The sequence below is a fragment of the Sinohyriopsis cumingii genome, unplaced genomic scaffold (genome assembly GCF_028554795.1).
Source record: "Sinohyriopsis cumingii isolate HCF-2022 unplaced genomic scaffold, ASM2855479v2 utg000695l, whole genome shotgun sequence".
NCBI lineage: Eukaryota > Metazoa > Mollusca > Bivalvia > Unionida > Unionidae > Sinohyriopsis > Sinohyriopsis cumingii.
This window is the reverse complement of record NW_028315924.1, coordinates 3,149,193-3,172,567: the sequence shown is the minus strand read 5'-3', so window position 1 is coordinate 3,172,567 and position 23,375 is coordinate 3,149,193. Positions and strand designations below refer to the sequence as shown.

The 23,375-nt window shown below is 39.7% G+C and overlaps 1 protein-coding gene across 1 annotated transcript in view; it reads right to left on the bottom strand.

The window, feature by feature from the left end:
* The window catches only part of LOC149773300 (roundabout homolog 2-like), a 103,458-nt gene that overhangs the window by 27,139 nt on the left and 52,944 nt on the right, over nt 1–23,375 (bottom strand). Inside the window, exons 4-5 of the mRNA XM_089946513.1 lie at nt 22,702–22,977; nt 21,202–21,501 (exon numbers count right to left, since the gene is read on the bottom strand). Of these exons, the coding sequence (XP_089802639.1) occupies nt 21,202–21,501; nt 22,702–22,977 (576 nt within the window). The remainder of the gene's footprint in view (nt 1–21,201; nt 21,502–22,701; nt 22,978–23,375) is intronic.

Genomic DNA, 23,375 nt, shown 5'->3' with positions numbered 1-23,375 from the left:
GGTTGTTTAAATTTTCATTCCTTCAGCATTATAAACCATGCCAGAAATGTACAGATAAAGTTGCAAAAACGATATTACAATGGGTACAATTCGGAGCTAGCACCCCCAAAACACCCTTGAAACTAGATCCAAGGATGCAAGCCAAAACGTCATCACACTTATTATAGCCCCGACCTTGATAATGAAATAAACAACTGTCAAATCACTAATTGCTATATTTAAAATACTGAGATTCAAAAGACTAGTTGTTCTGCAACACTATCATATATTTATTTCCTGCAAACGAGTGTAATTGCCCACGATTTGCACTTTAAAATTTGTAACTCTTTAAGTCAGTAAACTGTACGTTGTGGTCATTTACGCGTTTCCTTTAGTGTTTTTACGACTCTGTGGTAACAAACTAAGTAACAGAAAGAAGCAAAGCCAACAGTTTTGTAAAACTTAACAAATAATTTAATTATCAATGATATAAATGAAAATGTCAGAGGAACTTACAGTATTATGAAGTGAATCCAAAATAATCCTGATAAAGTTCGATGACCTGTGTTTATTTCCACATAATAACAACACTCATGATTGTATATCGTAAAAATGTGATTTGCTGTTTGATATAGATGAAAAATTGGACGAGACTGACTGTCACCACTGTATGTTTTTGTCTATCACAGTTGTAGTCCTTAAGGGCCAGACACGCATACAATTTGCTATCTTCACAAGAACTCTCTAACAATACACTCGCCAGTGACGCTGAGAAGGGACATGGTGTTTTGCGCATTCGTTTGTGTTTTCGTGTGTTCATTGATTTGTGATTTAAATTTATTCGTGGCACCCGCAATATGGTCAACCTTATTTCATATACACATGTGCATATTTCGTATATAATTACATCTAATGAAGAATTACACTGTAACTAAATCACTGTGATATGCCCTTGCTAACTTTTGTACACTGTAACTAAATCACTGTGATATGCCCATGCTAAATTTTGTACACTGTAACTAAATCACTGTAATATGTGCTTGCTAACTTTTGTACACTGTAACTAAATCACTGTGATATGCCCTTGCTAACTTTTGTACACGGTAACTAAATCACTGTGATATGCCCTTGCTAACTTTTGTATTTTCGTCTGTTCATTTGTTGTACCCCTCAGTATTCTGCACCAAATTTCACTAATGCTTATAGGTCGATGTGACTCAGCCTTCATACCGTAGCCACTTTAGTATTGTGTTGCTATCAATTTACTACACCAGTAATGTGTTCACCTGCTCATAAAAACTGGTATGTGAATGCCCCTGTTAGAAAGTAACCTAACCATACCAAAATTAGGTCAGTGTGACAGTAAGATTTTAATCTCAGTACCCGTTTGCTACGTGTTCAATAATTAGAGGAATTTATACCATCTGTCTTTGTTGTCAGTGTGATTTTCTGTCCACGTTGCATGGATTGTTATTTGTAGCTATCTATTTATTTCTTTGTCATTCCCTACAATCACGAAAATTGCAACGTGCATGTATATCCAGGTGACTACAAGCATCCTATCAAACACGTCATTGTGGTTCTAGTGTTTGTTTTCAGTTATCTATTTGTTACACTGTTGATATTCTGGGCCTTTAATATGAAGCTTGGAATGCGAATTATTTTAAGGAGCATAACACAGCTATACCAAAATAATGCTGTTGTGTTGGGTTTAACGCAATTTTCAGCATATGATTGACTATACATGGCGGCAAGTATTACTGGTGGAGGAAGAACCCGGGAAAACCCCAGTAAGAACCACCAACCCACGGGAGGTTACTGGCAAGCTTTCTGGCATACCGACATTAGCCGATCCTGAGAAAGGAATTCACACCGACAACGATAAGATGGCTGCGGTCGGTAAAGGTGAAAGCTTTAGACCATTCGGCACGCCGGGGTCACCAAAAGTAGGTATTTGTTACCGAATGCTTAAGTATGCTTAACTATTTTTTTAGCAATATCTTCATTACACAGTAAATGTTGTTGTTGTGCATTTATAACACGGACCTTTCCTAGACATTGAAGTTGTCAAAATTGTCTGTCAAAAATGTAGTTCAGTTTCTTCTTCGACAGTATTCAATCCAACTTGACTAACATGAGTGCGTGTTTCAATTCCCACTCATGTAAGAGCTTTATACTTAGGTTGTTAGGGACTAAATAGTCCTACAACCTTAGGTTGTTAGGGACTAAATAGTCCTAAACCTAACGGCTAAATTAAATAGTCATCTTTGGGTAAATAAATGCCTGGGGGAGGTGGCTCCAATTCCCTCCCTCAGGAGTAATTAATAAGCACATTATGTTCATTAAACAGTGGTACATGTTCTATATGAACGCACACCACTATAATCCAATTGACTTGACTTGACTTGACAGGTCATGTGACAATCAAGAGCTGTAAAGATGGGCATAACCTATATATAGATGAACGTGTCCACGTTCTAAACAAATATGAATTTGAACACCACATTTGGATAAAGGCCGATAATAATTAAGGGACATCATGTCTGCAAACTAAATAGGGCTGATCTAACGATCTAAATGATATAAGTGATATAAATCTATGATTTAAAATGTTGACAATCAAATTCAAGTTGGCTTTGATCAGTTTCATATTTGGTTGTAATACAACTATAATAAATAAGAGACTTATTGTGCGGAAACGACAGTGAGGAGGAAAAGCTAAATGAAGACTGGAATGAATGATAAAAGAACACGTATGCTCAATGTATAAATCATTACTTTATATATGAAAAGGTTCAGAAACATGAATTTGCAGAAATTGAAAGGCGAAGGGTTTTACTCGTAAGAGACATGTACTGAGAATAAACATATGTGCTTGTAACATACACAAAACTAGAAACATCATTCCATAGACTGTTTATTTGCAGAAACTGAAGGGCAAAAGGTTTTACTAGTACGAGGCAGGTACTGAGACAAAACATGAGCTTGTATGAGACAAACAACTGGAAACAACATTCCTTAGATTATTTGTGTGAAAATGTTACATTTTTTGTGATATAGGCTAACGTTGTGTGCTCGTTTTTTTATTCTTTTTTTTCTTACTGGGAATGAAATTATAACAAGGCAAACTGTTCAAAGTTTATTGAAAAGTTCTCTTGACGAATTTATTGAAAGTCCTTTTGCTGGACTTGTTGAAAGTCCTTAAGATTGATTTATTGAAAGTCCTTTAGATGGGTTTATTGAGTCCTTAAGACGGATTTATTGAAAGTCCTTTAGATGGATTAGTTGAAAGACCAATAAATGGATTTATTGAAGGTCCATTAGTTGGGTTTATTGAAAGTCCTTAAGATTTTTAAAATAGTCTTTAAGATGAATTTATTGAAAGTCCATTAGATGGGTTATTGAAAGTCCTTAAGATGGGTTTATTGAAAGTCCATTAGATGGGTTTGTTCAAACTATTTTAGATGATTTATAGAAAGTCCTTTATATGGGTTTATTGAAAGTCCTTAAGATGGGTTTATTGAAAGTCCATTAGATGGGTTTGTTCAAACTATTTTAGATGGTTTATAGAAAGACCTTTATATGGGTTTATTGAAAGTCCTTTATATGGGTTTATTAAAAGTTCTTAAGATTTGTTTATTAAAAGTCCTTTAGATGTATCTATTCAAAATCCTTTAGATGGGTTTATTGAAAGTCCTTTTGATGGATTTATTGAAATTTCTTTAGCTGGATTTATTGAAAGTCCCTTAGTTAGATTTACTGAAAGTCCTTTAGATGGCGTCACGTCGCCCCTTATGGACGGGCGACGGATTGAGAAAGGGTCCGTCTTGTCATCAGCTTTTGGCTCACTTGAGGATATACTATCGTATTCTATGGGAACGATCTTGTTCTAAGGGTGCAATTAATGAACAGAGGCGTCAAATGAATATAAAATTATTTAATGGCAGAAAAGATGAGCCAATATACTCAAGTGACTTAAGGGAAATGTTTGTGAAATTACAGCGTGACTAACATTGAAATGCAATATATTAAGATCTAAAGTAGTGTTAGTGTTAGCTGCATCTGTTAGTAGAACACAAATTTGTTCATAAAGCTTGTTAACATACGTTATGACTAACAGGAAGCAGCAAGTAATTACATATGTTTTTCTAACTGAAAGTACTTTAAAATACAGATGTACAGAGCTGAAGCAGGCATGCGCATGAGAATGCAGTGTGTCAAGCAACTAATTAGCAATAAAGACTAAAATACTCATGTGTATCTTGTTATTTCTCATATGCAGAGTTGATATGGTTAGTACTGAGTCATGCAAGCTATTGGTGTTCTATATTTACTCATTTATTCTTTATTTATTCATAAAGGGGAGGGTTAACATAACTAAAAGAACCTAATCTGGGTTGAAAGTTTACTATTGTTGGTGTTTGGTGCTCAGCGTTCCTATGGTTTGTACAGATGCACCCGAAGCCTATGGTTCTGGTGCAGTTTCAGATTTGGGTGCAAGAGTTCACCAAACATGTCTGGTTCACTGCCTCTATGATTTATTACCCACCTTGGTTCAATGGTTTGCTCACAAGCAGAAGACAAAGTTATGTTAAATGAATTTCACGCAAAAAGTGTAAATTCTATAAAAGGAATAAAGTATCAATATAATGATTGTGAATTTAGAATAAATTATATGCGAACTGAATATAGAGTTGTTATATGCAAATGTAGGTTATTCACCTTCTACTTAAATTCCTAAAGAAATAAGTTCAGAACAAGTAATTTTACTTACGTCACAAAATAACACTCTGCTAGTGTTATCTTATGCTATGGAATTAGTTGGACAACTTTAACATTCTTTTTAATCATAGCCACATCTGATTTTAAGGTTGAGACATTTTGTATTTAGCGCCTTCGACAAAGACTGGAAAGTGACCAATGTCGAGAGCGCTGACATCCTTTTATATTATTATTATTGATCAATCAGAATGTAACACTTGCGATCATCGGGCAAGAAAAAGTAATAACCAATCAAAATCAAGCATCAAATATTCTATGCTGAAAGTGACGTAATCGAATAAATATAAAGACTCAAGAACACGAGACACAATAAAGAATTAATTCTACAGATTTTCACATAAATGATTACAAATAAAATGCAACTACACAAGGCATCACACATTTAACATGTTAAGTAGACAAGCCATCTGATGAAAATATCAAATCATTTCAAAATACGTCGACATCCATCGACAACACATTGTAGCGGTAATAACACACGTTCAAATCACGTCTGCCGAAATCTACATATCTGTGACTTAAAACTGGGGCATTAGCAGCAGAGGGGGCGAATCCGACATTTTGTCCAATCGTTATTTTGCTTAATTATTACTTTCTGCACTCAGCGGATCCGGTGTAGTCAGCGCTGGTAAAAAAAAAACGACGACGTCGTTGGGGGATCGTCGCGTCGTCATTTGGTTTAATTAACACCTTCTGCGCGTCGATCCCCAGCGTCGTCAGCGTCCGGTAAGCACATCGACGACCGCGTCGATGTCATCGCCCCCTCTGCTGCTAAGTGGTTATTTACAATGATCTTACAAACAGAGTGATCACTAACTCCTCCTCCTGTAGATCAATTAGGTTATTTGACTGATCGGTGAGTTTAAAATTAATTCTCGTTAAAAACCGATCATGGCATCGCATATAGACCGGATTAATCGGATTCTCAACGATTAAAAATCCCGGAGGGGCTGTTGGTGAAAATGAATAAAGGATATACCCCTGTTGAGCTTGATTTGATTGATTGGTATCTACCTGGTAACTCCCTTCGATAACATCACACACTAGATTGATTGCTATCACCGATGCGATATTTACGTTGTATGGAGCAATATGCCTACCACCATCTCCGTTATCGTGTCTGAGGATATAAGTTGATGGATCGAGAAAATCATTAAGAGACTTTCTTAGTTCTGGCGCGTTGTATCCTGGAAACTTGAAATCGGGTAAATCGGCTTCTGTGATATTATACCCGGTTAGGAATTTTTGTTTATTATCATCGCTGCTATCGGATATTACTTTAACGATTCGTTCATTGATATATTCCATGTCTGATATAAGTTGATTTAACACCTCAACGTGTTTTTGTGCTTTTGTCTCTCGTAGTTGTTCTAGTTGTAATTGGTAATAATGATTAATCTCGGCAAACGCACCAGTGATATCATCTAAACGAACTGTGACCTTGGCTGACAATTCAGGAGTTTTCTTATACGGAAAAAACCATTGCATGGTATTCCTGTCTTGAAATATAAACTCGCTGGGTAATAACGTGTTTCTTATAATAGACAAATCATTCAGATAACTGGGATTAATCTCATGATACGATTGCACATTTGTGTGCAAATCCGCGGGTGGATTCTTAGGCCATCCTAGTATGGTTCTTATTGAACTGTTATAAATATCAACAATATACCCCGGTGTGCTTATTTCAATCGTCGATGATAACGTCGGTTCATGAACCGTAATAGCGATTTTTGATTCCTTTCCTGTGATCGATTTTATTCTGCGTTGAAATTCTTTATTGATTTGCTCTATTTGGTATGACCCAGTTGGTATTGTAACCTCCTCCCAGTCTGGGGTCCCATCGGGTTTATTTTTCCGTGCAAAAACCAGCGAGTTATTAGGTTGTTGTCCGTTAAATGCGTCCGCTCGAATATTAGGCCAACTGTGATATACTCGCAATTTTGCCAGCGCTATTTCCTTCACTGGAACCGGCGACGGGAAGTTCACACTGAATTCGGGTTTCGTTGACGTTATTGATATCATATTTGTTTGTACCGGAGTGGTGTTCTCCGCGATCCGCTGAAGTAATTGAAACCCTTCGGGGTTCAGCGACATTATTATTATTCGTTGTCTTTAGTGTCTAATTTCAGCAACCAGGTGGTTCCTGCTTCCAGTTGAAAATCCTCGATTTTTGACATCGCGGAGCTATACAACTGGACCATTGTGGAGAATTCAACATCGGATACGAACAAATTATCAATTGACAACGAGATCAACTCGGATAATTTTGAGTACGCGTCGGATACTATTTGATGTTTTACTGTATACTCGTTGAGTTTTTTTTGAAAACACGATGATATCTTCCTAGTGATTGCGTTGGCGACTCCAGCAACTGTTGTCATCGCGGAGACAGCGATTGGAACAGCGATCGGGGTTATCGTGGTCATCGTGGATAAAATAACACCGGCGCCAGCTACTATACCCGATACCGAGTACACGACCGCGTCGATGGCGGTTATTTTTCTGCGGTATTTTTTTATTTTTATACGGTATTGTTCGGAAAGCGTTTTCAAATTCGCGGATAATTCTTTTGCGGTATCGAATCGATATTGATGTGACGTCGGTGATACCTCTGATTCAATTTCCTTGGTGGTCATTTTTATTTTAAAAGAACTAGTGTTTTTAATTACTTAGATTCGCTACAAATTCCACATACCATGTAATGTTCGCCCCGGCTAGATTTCTATCAACGGCATAAATTGTAAACTTTTCAGTTGCGTTCTTGTCTATAATTGTTGATATTGTATTGTTAAACCCGGATGAACTCGACGATAATATATTAAACTGCATCATTGAAATCAGTGTCAATCGATAAATGCCCTTAACAGTTGCGGTGATATTTACTGTATTCTGTGTAGGAGTCCAATCGAATGATCCATGCCGAATTGTGTATACTGTGTTGATGATGTTCTCATGAGGGATTTTTATTTTTTCGAGTTGCTCTGCTACTCTCGGTAGCCCGTCTTTAATCGCTTCAACATCAGTTCTGATTATTCCTACTTCCTGCCAATGCGCGTCTATATTATTCTTGTTCGCTGCAACATTAGTTTTGATTGTTTCTATTTCCCGTGTATTCTCGGTCATACTTTTTTTGTTTGCTGCAACATCAAGTTTGATTGTTCCTATTTCATATGTATGCACGTCTATACCTTTTTTGTTCGCTGCAACATCAGTTTTGATTAATCCTATTCCCCGCCAATACGCGTCTACATTTTTTTTGTTCGCTTCGACATCAGTTTTGATTGTTCCTATTTCCTGTGTATGCGCGTCCACACCCTTTTTGTTCGCTTCAATATCAGTTTTGATTATTCCTATTTCCTGTGTATGCGCGTTTATATTATTTATGATCGTTGCAACATCAGTTTTGATTGTTTCTATTTTCCGTCCATGCGAGTCTACATTATTTATGATCGTTGCAACATTAGCGCCGATTATTTCTATTTCCCGTTCATGCGCGTCTACACTCCTTTTGTTTGTTGCAACATCAGTTTTGATTGTTTTTATTTCCTGTCCATACGCAGTGATATCATTTATAGTTATTGTAATCTCATCCGGCTTGGTATTTTTTTTACCAAAGAATTTATCAAAGTTGTCATCGATCCTGTTAACATTTTTTCGCAACGGGGGTAAATTGGCCGACATCTCCATAAGATCCGAAATAGCATTTTTTATTATTACAAGATTTGGTTCGTCTGCCGTCGGGGGTCCCCGAAAAAAACTATTGACAATGTCTCGCATTTCGCCGACGTGCGTTATCATCGACCTGAACTGTTCTCCATGAAAGTTAAATTCACCACGTAAACCCTTTAACGAATTTGACATGGTTATATAATTGTCGCCAAGTGTACTTATTTTTCCATTTATTGTCAAGATGGATTCACCCGGTTTGAGTCGTCCGTCGCCGGTATACAACGCGATAGTGCCCTCGGCGGCATCACGCTGTCGTGTTAAAACATCATTCAGTGACACATTACCGGATTTCAATTTACCCTGGCGGTCTTGAAATACAACTATTTCGCCCGGGTCAACACTTGTTAGATTCAACATATCAGCGATTTCATCCTCAATTAGTTTTTTTATGTCGGCGGCGGTCGTTTCCGTGGATTCTTTCAGCGCCGAAACCGGTCGCCCCCAGATATCAATCATTATTATTGTAAATGTTATTCTCTAAAATCCGTTGAGCTTCTACGACCCCACTAGTGTATTCGTTTACAACCACATGAGGTGGTTTCCGCGATGATGAAATCGCCGCGAGTACGTTCAATACCTCACGGCCACATATCGGTGGGTCACTTAATCGCTGTGTTGGCAGCGTGGAATAAAAAACCCGGGGTGAACACGCCGGGGCTGAACACGCCCGGATATACCGCATGAACTCTTTCGGCGGGGCTAACCCGTATGAATCAAAATAGACGATCGCACGCGGATCAATCGCGTATGCAACCCAATGAGTTCCCGCTCCGGAGGACCCATCGAGGTTATATATACCGGTTTCAATATTCCTTGGGGCCGCCGGTAATTGATCTCTCATAAAAACACCTCTGAAGTTTTTTATCGCTAGCGCGTTTGCGGCGTCTATTAAATCAAAATTAGACATAGGAGTCATAGACTCCCGAGTCAATAAACGGTTCCCGGTAGTCTTAGACCCTTTCCCGAATACCATGAATACGGGGTTCCCGGTAGTCTTAGACCCTTTCCGGCCACGGGTCGTTTTTTTTTGTAGCCTTTCCCGGTTGCCTTCTTCAATGCCATCCCCGCCGCGGTACCAACGGCTCCTAACGCCGCCGCCTTAGCCACTGCTGGTGCGGCCGCGGCAATCAACGCTGGAATCGCAGCTAACAGCGGAAATATCCCACCGGTCTTTTCCATGTTTTTAATTGCTGCGGCGGAAAAATCTATTTGAACACCCTTTTTATTCTTCATCGCATCATTGAAATGTTTTATTTGACGCGCCGTCAACGATATCTTATGATTACCACCCGCCATCTGTGACGGCTTCAGCGTTATTGTGATCCCGCATTGTTTAGCCGACTTTGATCGTAATTTCTTGACTTGACCATCAGTCAACTCTACATTGACGACACTATACGACATTTTATTGTAAACGCGTTTTGTGCTTTCAATTACATGTTTTCCACTGGCGCATCAACGATTCTCATTCGTCCACCAACACCTTCTAGCAGCATTGATTTATCGCTGAGAATGACAGCGACCGCTCTGTAATTAACACCAGCTGGGGCTATACGAGCTCGGAAGTGTATATCAACGACGGATTGTCTCGTTAAATCAAGATGTTCCAACGAAAAGTAATAAATCGGATACAGGTTTTTAAAATCAAGTTGTGATATTTGCAAACCAGTGTCGACGTTTTGATCACGACCCATATATGACAGCAATCGATGATACACACGTGCGACATGGTTGTCACCGTAATTAAGCTGTATATCCTCGGATGGTTCCTGTTGTCCGTTTATTCTCAGCGAAACCTCCATGACTCCTAATCGATCAAATATCATATGGCTGCGTTCTTGATTACCCAATCGTTCCCTATTCTGTAGCGCTATGAATATATGACGCGGGGCTGAAACACCCTGTTTTGACGCCAAGTGCCATGTAAACGTATCGGCGACGTTATCCTCTTTAGCATCAGTTGTTACCGCTAGCCAACTCAATAACGATTTCCCTCCCTGTTCCATAAATGCTAACAATCGTGCTTCCGTGGTAACTGATGGAGTCAACACCGGCATCCACAATGCCATTTTAGTTAAAATGACTTTACCGGCAGCGACGCCAGCAGCATGCCATATTGCATTGTTATCATCACCCCTTCGCGTCAGCGCGATTGTATGCTTAGCCCCATAGACAACTTTTCTAACATTTCTGCAGAATCCAAATATGTGATGGAGTGGAATCGCGCATGAAAACTTTCGGCGTGGTCCTTGCAACATTCCTATTCGTGTTGCAAACCCTAGATTAAAATTATCGTTAGTACTTTTTATGATATTGAACTCAGCACCCGGTCTTGTTCTGCGGTCTGGGTTGGCTGCTTCAGCTTGATTAGGAACTGAAGTATCTCTTTCCACCAGCACGTTAATGTACTGAATATGATCAGCGTTATCGGTGGAGTCCATTGCGAACATTATAGATGGGCCCGCCGATCTTGTATAATCATCCGAGTATCTCGCCAACCCAATTATCGTCGTTGCAACATCAACCTCGCGTTCTATTGATTCAATTTCTCGCCCGTCAATAAGATATCTGGCGCTCTCAAATAACGCCATGATACCGTTGTTGACGAAGCCAACTCGAACATGATGGTCATCTGCGTATGGTGCATTATCGGCGGCATTTGTCACGAGTTCTCCCTCGATTTCGATAAACGCTTCACACGGCAGAAAGTATTTACTGGTATCTTGGACTTGAAGTTCAATTCGCGATCGTAGGTCAGGTTGCGCTGCATAATAAGAATAATATTGATAATCACGGACAGAATCATCCCTGCGTACTGGGGCGTCCATATCAAACGCGGGATCAGCGGTACGCGCAAACATTCTATTATTTATCATGTTGATGTTTTCAATTGCGATTTTTTCGTCGTAAATTCTTTGAATTTAAACCACTCCCCGCTATCGCGTTCATGAGTGCGTTGGTTGCCGCATCGGCGGATGGCGAAGTCGTCGCCAACGACTCTAATTTTTCTTCCACGGCGTTATTTATTACTTTACTGACATTTGCAGGCATCACTGTCGTTGATGGCATTACCGGTGGTTTCTGTTTTTTTCTCCTGAATTTCACCAATGACATTAGTTTGTCCCGCGCGGCTGAAAACGCCCTTCCGGCAACATCTCCAATGGCACTAATACCCTTATCACGAATAACATCAATAGCCTTCATTCCTAATTGTTTGGCTAACGGCGCTACTTTTGGAGCCATTCTTGTAAATAACCCCGCAATGGTGCTACCGAGACCATCTCCATAGTACGCGCGGTAAACAGGCAATCGCGAGTTTACCACGTAGACGAGTACTGGTTTATCATGGTTGTAGTGTATGATCATCCTTATTAAAAACACCAGTTTTCCAATTAATCATCCACGAGTTCGTCTATGAGCGTTCGATATGCATTAATGTCCATAATACCGCCTGCAAATAACCGCTTGCAAATATCAGCGGCCTCATTGATTATTTCCGTAGAGTTATTTCCGGCTCGTTTTCCTCCAATTAGTACTTCCAGCCGTGATATATCACTGAGAACACTATTAGGGCAGGTAACGCCGTAGGATTCTTTACCAACAGGGTATCCTTTTCCTTTTTTTGGTGTTCTACTCTTAACTTTCTCGAGGAATTTATCGTAATCGGGATCACCACGATGTGGTAATGCTTCTCTATGTTTACTCGCTAAATACACTATTCTTGCCCAGTTCTCCGTCGAGGTTATTTTTTTCTTGTAACCTTCATTGATATACTCATCTCGAATGTTTTTAGTTGATGTTGTAGCAACAAAATTAACTAATTCTTCATCGTCGTCGATGTCTCTAATTTGATCTATTGCGGACTTTTTAAGAACATTACGGGGTATATTTCCCTCTTTCTTTTTTTCTTTCGATGTTTCTTCGGGTGTTTCTTCGGGTATTTCTTCTTCTGGTTCTTTCGCAGTAGCACCTAATTCTTCCTCGTCGGCCATTGTAACATAAGGTTCTTGTGGTTCGGTTATAGCGAGTGGTGGTGGCCTCCGTGTTGTAGCAGCCGCTATTTTTGCAGGGAGTGTTTCTAAGGACCTTTTTGTTTGTTTTGTCTCTGCCGCTATCTTTTCAAGCGCACCAAGAACGGGTACAGTTACCGCTGTAGCATCCTTAGTCGCTTTAGTTACCGGGGCAAAGAGTTGTTCGCTTCCAACAGTAAAATCGGTTTGCATTTGTTGTCGCGTTTGAAGTTTCTCTCTCACTCTGTCTCGTAACGGTATAAACTTTTTAAGCGCTGCTAGCCGCTCTCTGGCTAGCCGAGTAGTAACTGATTCACCTACCATTATTGTAAATTGATCCGCAATTTTCTAATTTTCCGCCGAGTGTACCATCGGGGGCTCCACGGAGTTTTCGTCTATAATCCTTCTAATGTTTTTGATCTTACTAGAAATCTCCCGGCGTCGTTCATAAACACGTCCGAGTTTTTTTCGTATTATTTCAACGGCAGTGAATAGTCCAATGAATGCATTTGCGTCATTGTGGTACAAGTTTTCATTAATCGTATGTTGTAATCGTTTTATAAAAAAATACTCGCAGGCCAGGGTAAAACGCCCCCGTTTCGACTGTTCGTTAATAATCTCATAATCGGATAATATTTTTTCACTGTCGAGACCATCAGATAATTCAATTCCTTGATTTTTTAATTTTGAAATCTCAGTTAATATATTATTGATGTCTTCGATATTCATTATTCTTATAAAACATCTTATTTCTAATATCAAAAATTTTAATAAAATTTAAGTTAAAATTTAATAAAATTATTGGGGTCATTTTTGACCCCGTTTTTTGTATGGACAGTACAATGCCGTAAATCTCCACTCGAGTGTTGTGGCAGATTACAGGCATACATAGACGGTACAACGCCGTAAATCTCCACTCGAGTGTTGTGGCAGATTACAGGCATACATAGACGGTACAATGCCGTAAATCTCCACTCGAGTGTTGTGGCAGATTACAGGCATACACATATACTTAATTAAGGACATTCACATCTTGGAACCCTAAACATACATCTCCGGGGGGGAGGCCTAGGGTGACAAACGTCATCGTAGACCTCCCAGAAGATATGTTTAGGGACATCACTACATGGATGAATATATTTACAATGAAATGATTGATGGATGATGGGACGGCACAAGACAGCACAAACATAAAACGACGGGGCGGAACTCTACGGCCAATTCAACCAATCAAAAGCAACCCAATTAAATTAACCCGGTTGCATGATTGTAAACAAAAGACAACCACACGCCCGGGTTAAGAGCGTGGGTTAGTTTTGATTAGTTGAATTGGCTTTCGAAAGCCCCAGGCTTATAACGAGTCATCTTATATATAAAGTGACTAATACAGCGGCGTCAGTCACAAGGTGTGTGTTAATTTGAATTCCCTTGAATCGTTAAACCCTTAAATACTTATTAATGGTGTTTCACGGCATTTAAATGAAACCAAATACTCAAATAAAACATTAAAAAAAAGAATACAGCTGTTAGATAATAGCGTGTATTTCATTAGTTTTCATCGTAAAATGATTAATTAATCGCAACATTAATTGGACTTCAAGGGACATAACTCTTGTCATGAGACGCTATCACAAAACGAGTTATCTCCCTTTGATGTTATATATGAAAATCGAATTCTGTGACCCGTCTTTTTTGAGATCGCTGTTTTAGTTATATTCTCCGCAACATCTAGAACTGATTTACTACAAATATCGAAGTATTTACCAGCCGCATTCATTGAGCGAAATATTTTTTCCTCGTGCGTTATTGTATCAAATGACTTTACGGGTTTTGCCTTTCTCATCCCTCCTGTTTTTCCAAATTTGGAATTTTGACTCGGTGTAACAGCTCTTAGATTACACAGTCTGTTATTTTGAGGACATCCATCAATGTGATCAATAACGAGACCGTCGTTGATCAGTCCGTTAAACGCTTCATACACCATCCTGTGAATAAGACAGATTTTTTTCCCAGCATTAAATCGCAAGTATCCGTGATTATTTACGGTACCAACCGGCTTCTTCAGTCTGCGGTTTCTAACAATACCGTCGCGAGATGCCTCGTAATTAACAAACACAGGGTGAGGTCTGAACTCTTGGTCCATTTGTATAATAATACTACTTGTCTAATTTATTATTTGGTTTAATTATAAACCTTGCAATGTAGTCCTGAGGAGTTTTGATGACGAAGTCTGCGGTGGGGTCAATGACGGCGTTTTTAATTCGCTTGTCATAATAGCGTTTTAGTTCCCTGTATCGCTTTCCGCCACAATTGATACACAACTGCGATTTTCCTCTTACACCGACGTGGCAAACCAAGCACGGTAGGGGGCCAAGAGAGCCATTACGAACGCTTTGTAAATGATATCCGCAGAATTCACCTCTACATGCTTTATTGCACGGGGTTGTCGACCCAATCATCAACCATTTGCATTTATTCATTATACTATATTCTTTCATTTAAATACTTGTTTTAATTATATGGATGAGTTCGAGAGATTAGCAGTAATTAAGCCCCGGAAAAATATTAAGTTCAATCTCGATAGAGTCCTCAAGGACACACCAAAAGCGTTAATAAACGATAGAACCCTGTTGAATAAAATACGCGATTGTATCGATGAATTCAAACGTGATGGTGCATCTCATAGTTGGTCAACATTTCGAATTGATGGCGTTGTTGATGCTACCATGAACGACAACCGCGCAGCAATGATAATATCACAACTTGACGGTAAAAGGTATTTCTTCAGAGTAAAATTCATTGTCCGGGTGAAATCAGGCGATTGGATCATACGTGATAAATTTGAACCAGTTCTCAGCGACAAGAAAACAGTCACTGTCAGCCGCGACTCCAAGCCGGGGTTGTTAACCGGAATTGACAGACCATACTATGAACGAGCGTATCCTGAAACAGCAGTTGTTTATGGAATATACCCGTTAAATAAGAAACCTGATATCGGAAAACTGAAACCGATGAAACAGTCAACGGGGATAAATTGTGTAGCAGAACGAATAATAGAGCATTTTACAAATGCATGTCGAGGAAACAAATTGACTGATTTACGACGTAGCAAAATCAACCAGTGGGAACTAACCGTAAAAGAGCGTGGAGCAACCATCAGCGACATAGCGAGATTAGAAACGTCGTTGAGATTTCCAATAACCGTTACAACGATAACCGGTGAAGTATTATACGAATCAAAGTACAAATCAAATGGGGCCCCAATCAAAATTATTGATCATAACGAACACGCATGGACGCCCGCGATCACAATATTTCCACGGGATAGAACAGTAAAGTATATCCCGGGGGAATTTTTAGGAGAGGACGGTTTTCTCGCGGAGAGGAAACTATTTGATGCTATTGCTTGCTTGTGTAAAAACGACCCTGTATCAGTGTGGTTACTTCGCAGCGCTGAAAACGATGCGGATACCTTTGATCAGTTTGTAAGACCAAACGGTGAATTATATCGCACTGAAGCATTTCACAACAAGATGAAAAAAACCGCCATAGAATTTGAAGAGCATGATGAACAACTGCTAACAAATTGTTTTACGATTCCATCGGTTGTAGCTCATGTTGCAGCAAGGAAAAATGCGTGGAGACCAACGCGCAAGGAATTTCTACCGGATGTACAATCCAGTTGTTTGGAGTACTATCACGGTGGACTATGGAACACTGAATACAACCGCGACGCTATGATCTCGGTTGATATGGTTGCCTGTTATCCAGCGAGTTTTCTCGGGTATGGATCCGCCGCTGAATATTTCAAACGATTTGGACACCCCAGACATGAAATGACTCGTGTTGCTCTTAATGGACCACTGCCTGATTTTGATTTAACCGGATTCGCTCGCATAGTATCATTTGAATTCGCGGCAGGACTCCATCGCTGTTGCTATATTTGGATCGGTAGACACATAGCTGAAAAGAAGTGGTTGCCAATAGCGCTGCTACGGTATATGATTGATTGTAGCATGCTAGTTTCGTTGATTGTCAGTGACGCGATTATATCATACCGGGCGCAGACTGAAGTCTGGTTACCAGAACCGGAGCGTCTAGATAGCATAATTGACGAATCCAGAAAAAACATTGATGCCGACGAGGAATATATCATCGAATGGTCCAGGAGGATATTTAACCAACGAAACCGCGAGGCAAAAGATCTCGGTAGAAGAATAATTGGTAAGTTCACACAAGGTGGAAAAAACCACGACTACAAACGATATTGCTCACGGCTGATTATAGATGACGCAGAATATGATTTCGTAATCAAGGACGCAGTGGCAAAAAATAGATACGTGAACTGCAAAACAGCTTTCTTGTCCAATGGAACAAAGTTGGGTACAGTTGTTACCTACGGCGATGGAGACAGCCCCGCGTATCCGCATTTGAGGGCGTCTATGCTGGGTTATGCCGCTATCAATTTATTCTCGATGATAAATAGATTCCCCGATACCGCGGTTAGAGTAGCCGTTGATTCGTTTTATGTTGACGTAGCGTATAAGGAAAACGTAGCCGGGTTTACTAATCCGGACGAGAGTTGGGGTACATGGAGAATTAAAAATGAAATACGACGCGATTATTCCCCGTCAGCAGATGTCACCGTTGAGAACAACTACTTACGCGGTGATAAATTGTCAGAATGGTCTAATGCACCATCGTGTTCTGATCCAATTTGTAGACACAAAACAGTTTATTTAAGCGGCTGTGGCGGGTCAGGAAAGACGACTCGGGCAATTGAATTATTTCGAACGCGGGCAAGTATAATCGTGCTTACACCGACTCATAGACTAGCGCGAGAGATAAAACAACGAAATGTTGACGCCGTTACTTATCACAGCTTTTTTCGATACAGCGGCGGTGAGTGGACTCCTGATCGAATGGGTGAAAAATTTATTCCCGACATTATCATCTGGGATGAGATATGTACTGTTTCGTTAGATACTTTACAAATGTTTCTTGAGTGGTTGCTGCGCGCGAATACAGCGGTAATCATGTGTGGGGACCATGGCCAACCACCACCATTTGTCGGCGAGGGTCCACATGATTGGTTAAAGGGTTTTGTGGACTATTATGAAGAAACCGATACTGATTATCGAGCACTTGATGAACAACTGCGCGAGGTTAAAAAACTAATCAGATTACAGCCGGATAAAATTCAATGTGAAATAATCCGCGAGGTGATTCCGGAAACGCCGTTGAATGAATTCTGGGAAACATGGAGACCAAACGATTTGATTGTAGCGAGTAGAAAGATAGTCAGAGACACACTTCAGCGGAAGTTGTTTGCGTTGCATAAGGAAAAGTTTCCAACGTGTCCAGTGCCGTTATGTTATAGACCCGCGGACACACGGCAGCAGAACATTGAAGTTGAAATCCCGGGCCCGACAGCGTCAGGGACAAAAAAACAAATTCTCGTGCTGAATGATATCGTGCTCGTTGATATCAGCGTCGTCGAGGACGCGCTACGTGCTAATAAATCCCCGTGGACGCTAGGATACGCAACAACAATACATTCCTCGCAGGGACTAACCATCACGGACACAATTGTTTGGATGGTTGATAATCGCATCGAATGGTCGAATCTAGTCTATCTTGCAGTGTCCCGAGTACGAAGGATAAATCAGCTTCGAAGAATTGTTATTGACGGAGTCAGTGACGAAGCCAGTGACGGAGTCATCGATGCAAGCGTCATTGATAGAAAACTCTCGGGTTACCGCCAACAGGATAAAAAAAAACAGCGGCGTTTTGATATTGATGCCGAATTAATAATTGCGTTACGACAACAACAGAATAATCACTGCGCGAGTTGTAATTGTGTAATGCGCTGGCGTTATTCGGATAAAGACGCTCGCCAATTTACCGTGGACAGGATCGATAACAGTCTCGGTCATGTCAAAAACAATGTGAGGTTGACATGTCTTGAGTGCAATAGACGCAACGGCGCTAGTTAAGACCACGCGGGGGTAATTGAGTATCGTCAGGTATCACTTGTAGTTGCTCGCGTGTAAATCCGCGCTGAGGAGCAGTTGAATCCAGTCTGTAGATCGGTGGTCTACCAGTTGATCGTGTTATCGTTGATATGTTATGTGTGGTAACACTCCAAATAGGATCAGTAGCTCTTTTTTTACCGCCTTCAAGCTCTCCTGGTTCATATAGATATCTAACAGTGACATCGCCAAGAATCGGCTTGGGAACGCTATTTATTTTTGATTTTCCGGGTATATACTCGTATTTAATCGCGTCGCTGGGCTTCATGTTGATTGCTCGGGTAATCTCGTTATTTAACGCTGCAATTACACCTGGCAACCTTTTAACCCATTCACGAGATCGTTTTTCTTGGATGAATTCCTTCGCGTAATGATATCCAAATAACCGTTCAGCGAGAGTTCGATTGAATCGTTCAACAATTGCCTGATCACGATGTAGCGCAGTATGACCTCGTCGTATCGCGACGCTATGATGTTTCAGCGTTGATAAAACAGCACCGCGAAATTCACTACCGGGATCAACTTGTAATAGATTTGGCCAGCGCAGAGGGCCTCTTCGATAAATTCTTTCAAACGCAGCGGCTACTTCAGTTGCCGACTTTGTTTTTAACGGTTCCGCTTGTTTGTATCGACTCGCAACATCAACTACGGTTAGCGCGTATTTGTAACCGTTGTCATGCGGCAAAAATAGTATATCAGCCTGATGAACTTCATTAGGTACGCTGACATCAAAGCGCGAAAAGTTGATTTGTTTAGGCGGTGGTAGATAAATTTGCCATATAGCCTGTTTGGATAACCAATTAGCCGCAGTGGCCTTTGTTACCTTTGCAGCGCTTGCGAGTTTATCAATTGCGGCCTTCCCCTTCCAGTATCCTCTCGGAGAATAATAGATGGATTCCATGTTGTTATTATAAACGCTAGCGTTTTCAATTACCAGCGCGAGAAGCTCCGCTTCCAATCATTAATTTACCTTTCATAGCCGATTTTACCAACCATGAGGCCAATTTTTCTTTGACGGATTTATCAGGAATAGCATTTAATGCGTGAATTAATTTTACATCCGCGATATGACGCTGTTGCAGATCGCTACTTTTGTAAGCAACATCATGAACATGACACGCCTTATCGATAGCGTTTATTGGATACTCACCGGGTTTGGGCTGATTTTGATCATCGAGTCTGATATCTAATCGTGTTCCGGGGCCACAGTAGCTATATCCTGGGAGGTGTTTTTCTCCTGGATACTTTGCCCACGGTGTTCCGGGGAGTTTTGCCAATTTGGCTGCAATATCACCTCCTCGCTTTTTTTTAAAGCGTCCCCGGGTTTAATAGAAATAAATCTAAATTTCTTTGTACCGCATTGTACACACTTACCAGTAAGCGCCGATCTGTTATTTCTTGTTGTAGCGGTTGTCATATCATTTGTGCCAGTACGCACTCTACACTTCACACAATATAGATCCATAATTTATGTATAGAGATATGGATATAATTGATTTTTCGGCGACTAAAACAAGAGAACCAGTTAAGCATGTTGCAGCGTTACCAAACTCGATCCGGATGATTATCATCGGACCATCTGGATCCGGCAAGACGCAATTGTTACTCAATTTAATAATGAGATGGATGAAGTGGGATAAGTTGTATTTGGTTGCTCCTAGCGTAGATGATCAACGATGCTACGAGGTGTTGAAAGATTTCAACGAGAATGCATCAGCGATCGCTAAAAAAAATGTCATCGAGTTTATTACAGATATCAATGATGCACCGGGTATTGATGATATTGATGGCGACGTTAACAATCTAGTCGTGTACGATGATGTTATGTTAGACAATCAAAAAAACCCAGCTAGGATATTTTCCAGAGGCAGGCATAAAAACACTGACGTGATATATGTCACTCAACGATACACTCAGATTCCAAAAGTAATTAGAGACAACTGTAATATTCTTGCTGTATTCAACGGCGTTGATACACACACGCTACGAAATATTTGGCAGACATGGTGCGGCGGTGACATGGACTTTAATGGTTTTCGAAACTTTTTTAGTCATGCTCAGTCGACCCCACATGGATTTGTAACGATAAATTTACATGATCCTCGGACACGATATCGTATTGGACTTGACCAAATATTCGGTTAGTTGTAAATAATTTTCATTGTAAATAACCACTTAGCAGCAGAGGGGGCGATGACATCGACGCGGTCGTCGATGTGCTTACCGGACGCTGACGACGCTGGGGATCGACGCGCAGAAGGTGTTAATTAAACCAAATGACGACGCGACGATCCCCCAACGACGTCGTCGTTTTTTTTTTACCAGCGCTGACTACACCGGATCCGCTGAGTGCAGAAAGTAATAATTAAGCAAAATAACGATTGGACAAAATGTCGGATTCGCCCCCTCTGCTGCTGTTAAGCATAACAAGTACGTATATGGTTGTTGCTAGAAGCATAAAAAAGCTCACTTCATTAACAATATATATATATATATTACGATGGTGCAGTGAACGAGAAATGTCATGCTGTAAACATACTAAAGATGACGCTGTTGATTTAAACCAGACATAATAATGGTATAATGAAACTCCTTTAGATGAAGTTATTGCTTCCATAATACTATTACTAATTTCTACAATTAGATGAAGATAATAACTTGCTTACCCACTGGAATCAGCTCATATACTTCTGAAGCTGATGGCGGAAATGAATTGTTTGCCATGACTTTATAAAATCCAAAGTCATTCATATTCAGGTTGAAAAGCTTGAGTGTAGACTGCCATCCAGTATCATGTTGTTTTGCAGAGTCAGGCACATCCATATTTTCACTTCCATTACCAATAAAAGACCAGGTAAATGTTGGTTTTGGGAACGAAATAACACTGTAAATCAAATCTGCATTTCCATTGGGCTTGCCGTTTACCTTGGTCACTGGAGGTGAGCGAAAATCAGTCCGAGGGTGACCTATAACATTGATGTTTATTTAAATTTATTAGTTAGACTTCTCAAACATTAAACTAGTTGATTGTCCACCATCTCCAATCAGCACAAAACATATGAATAAGACTTTGCTGGAACCGTTTGTAAATTAGCGATCTAACTGAGAGGAAGAAAAAAAAAAATAACAGATGTGATCAACGTGAGATTAAGAAGAAAAAAGGATGAATTGTATCGTAAACTTGGAGGATATTTTGTTGACAGTAACCTAAAACGAAAAGGAATTCTCGATGACAATCAATCCGTTTCACGAGGAATCATTAGTAGGTTTAATTTTCCACTAATACACTTTATCTTAATGGCATTATCACTGTAACTTTATCAGGGCATCCTATTATTTGCTTTTTTGGCACAGAATGAACCCAAACAGACTCAGGTTGTCTTCAGCGGTGTTGTATTGATCGTTACTTCTTTTGTAAATGTTACTAAGTTTAGGTTTAATTGGAATGCATTTAATTTCATGTTAAAGAGTGCACAAATAAATGATATCCAGAGGCATCTTGATAAAACCATCAGTCTCTCTAATGAAGCAAGACTAGTTATCATAACGTTTTGAAATGTTGCAGGTTCTTGGAGTGTTAAATAATTTTGTCAGCGTCATAAACTAGTTACTCGTGTCTCTCCATAACTAAATTTAATTTAAATAGTTTAATGTCATAGGCCTTTAATATTTGCAAGAGGTCCTAATGTTACTAATGTTTCAGTAAGAGACCCATTTATTTGACATTAACAAAACGAGCCAACTACAGGTTGTTAATTGATGTCATGTTATATAAATTATTTATACCATTTACACATTCTGAACTAAAAATGTTCTACTTATTATTACCCAATATTTGCATCAAAAACAAAATAACTGGTGCCAATTTGAAATAAGCTGACTATCAACTAACTCGTGGTAATAAAATATTTAAGAATCAGACTTGTTTGAATTAGTTCAGATGTAATTGAGAAACATTTTTATTGACCTCATTTCAGAAAAAGGTGTCATTGCCAGGGATATTTGTCAGAAGTTGTTCTTGTTGGTACTGTTGTGCTTGCTTAAAAAGTCCTTCAAGAATTTGTCTAAAACGTTTTAATTAGTCTGAATATATTGACTTACAAGTAACATGACTTACAAGTAACATGTCTTACAAGTAACCCGACTTAACAAGTAACATGACTTACAAGTAACATATATTTGAATCGATTGTTCGACAGGGTCACTTATGCCATTGCTTGCTGTACACGTGTAGTTGCCTGTATCTGTACACTGGACATTCTCAAGGATCAGCTGGCTCTGAAGTACAGAAACATTTGCCTTCAAGGTAACCTCCATCCCTTGCTTGGTCCAGCTGATGTTGGATTCTGGATTACTGTCGATTTGGCATATTAGGGTAGCGGTGCTATTTTCATTCAGCGTACTATTCCAATCAACTGAAACGTTAATTATCTCGGCACCATCTGCAAGTATATATGAACATTAAAATATCTGGCCATGTTGATCACCCTGTATATAAAAGACATCATTAGTATAAAGGATGCCCTCGTTAAAGCTAAAGTCATGCAGATTTTGCTCAACTTCTTATTAGAATGTTAAATAAGTCAATAGTCCATATTTATGTAGTGAACGTTACAATTCATAACTGAAAGTGTAGAGATTTTGAATACAATTTTTGTGGAGCATATCTCATGAAACGTACTTCTAACTGAAGTTAAAATTGCCTTAGGAAGCGTTAAACATATTTTTAATAACTAATTGCTAGATATAACACGTCGTTGTTAAGGGTGTGACAGAAGACACAACCAGTTGGGTCTCAGGGAGGCTGAATATTTTCATGCATCATATAACAAAAGAAGCG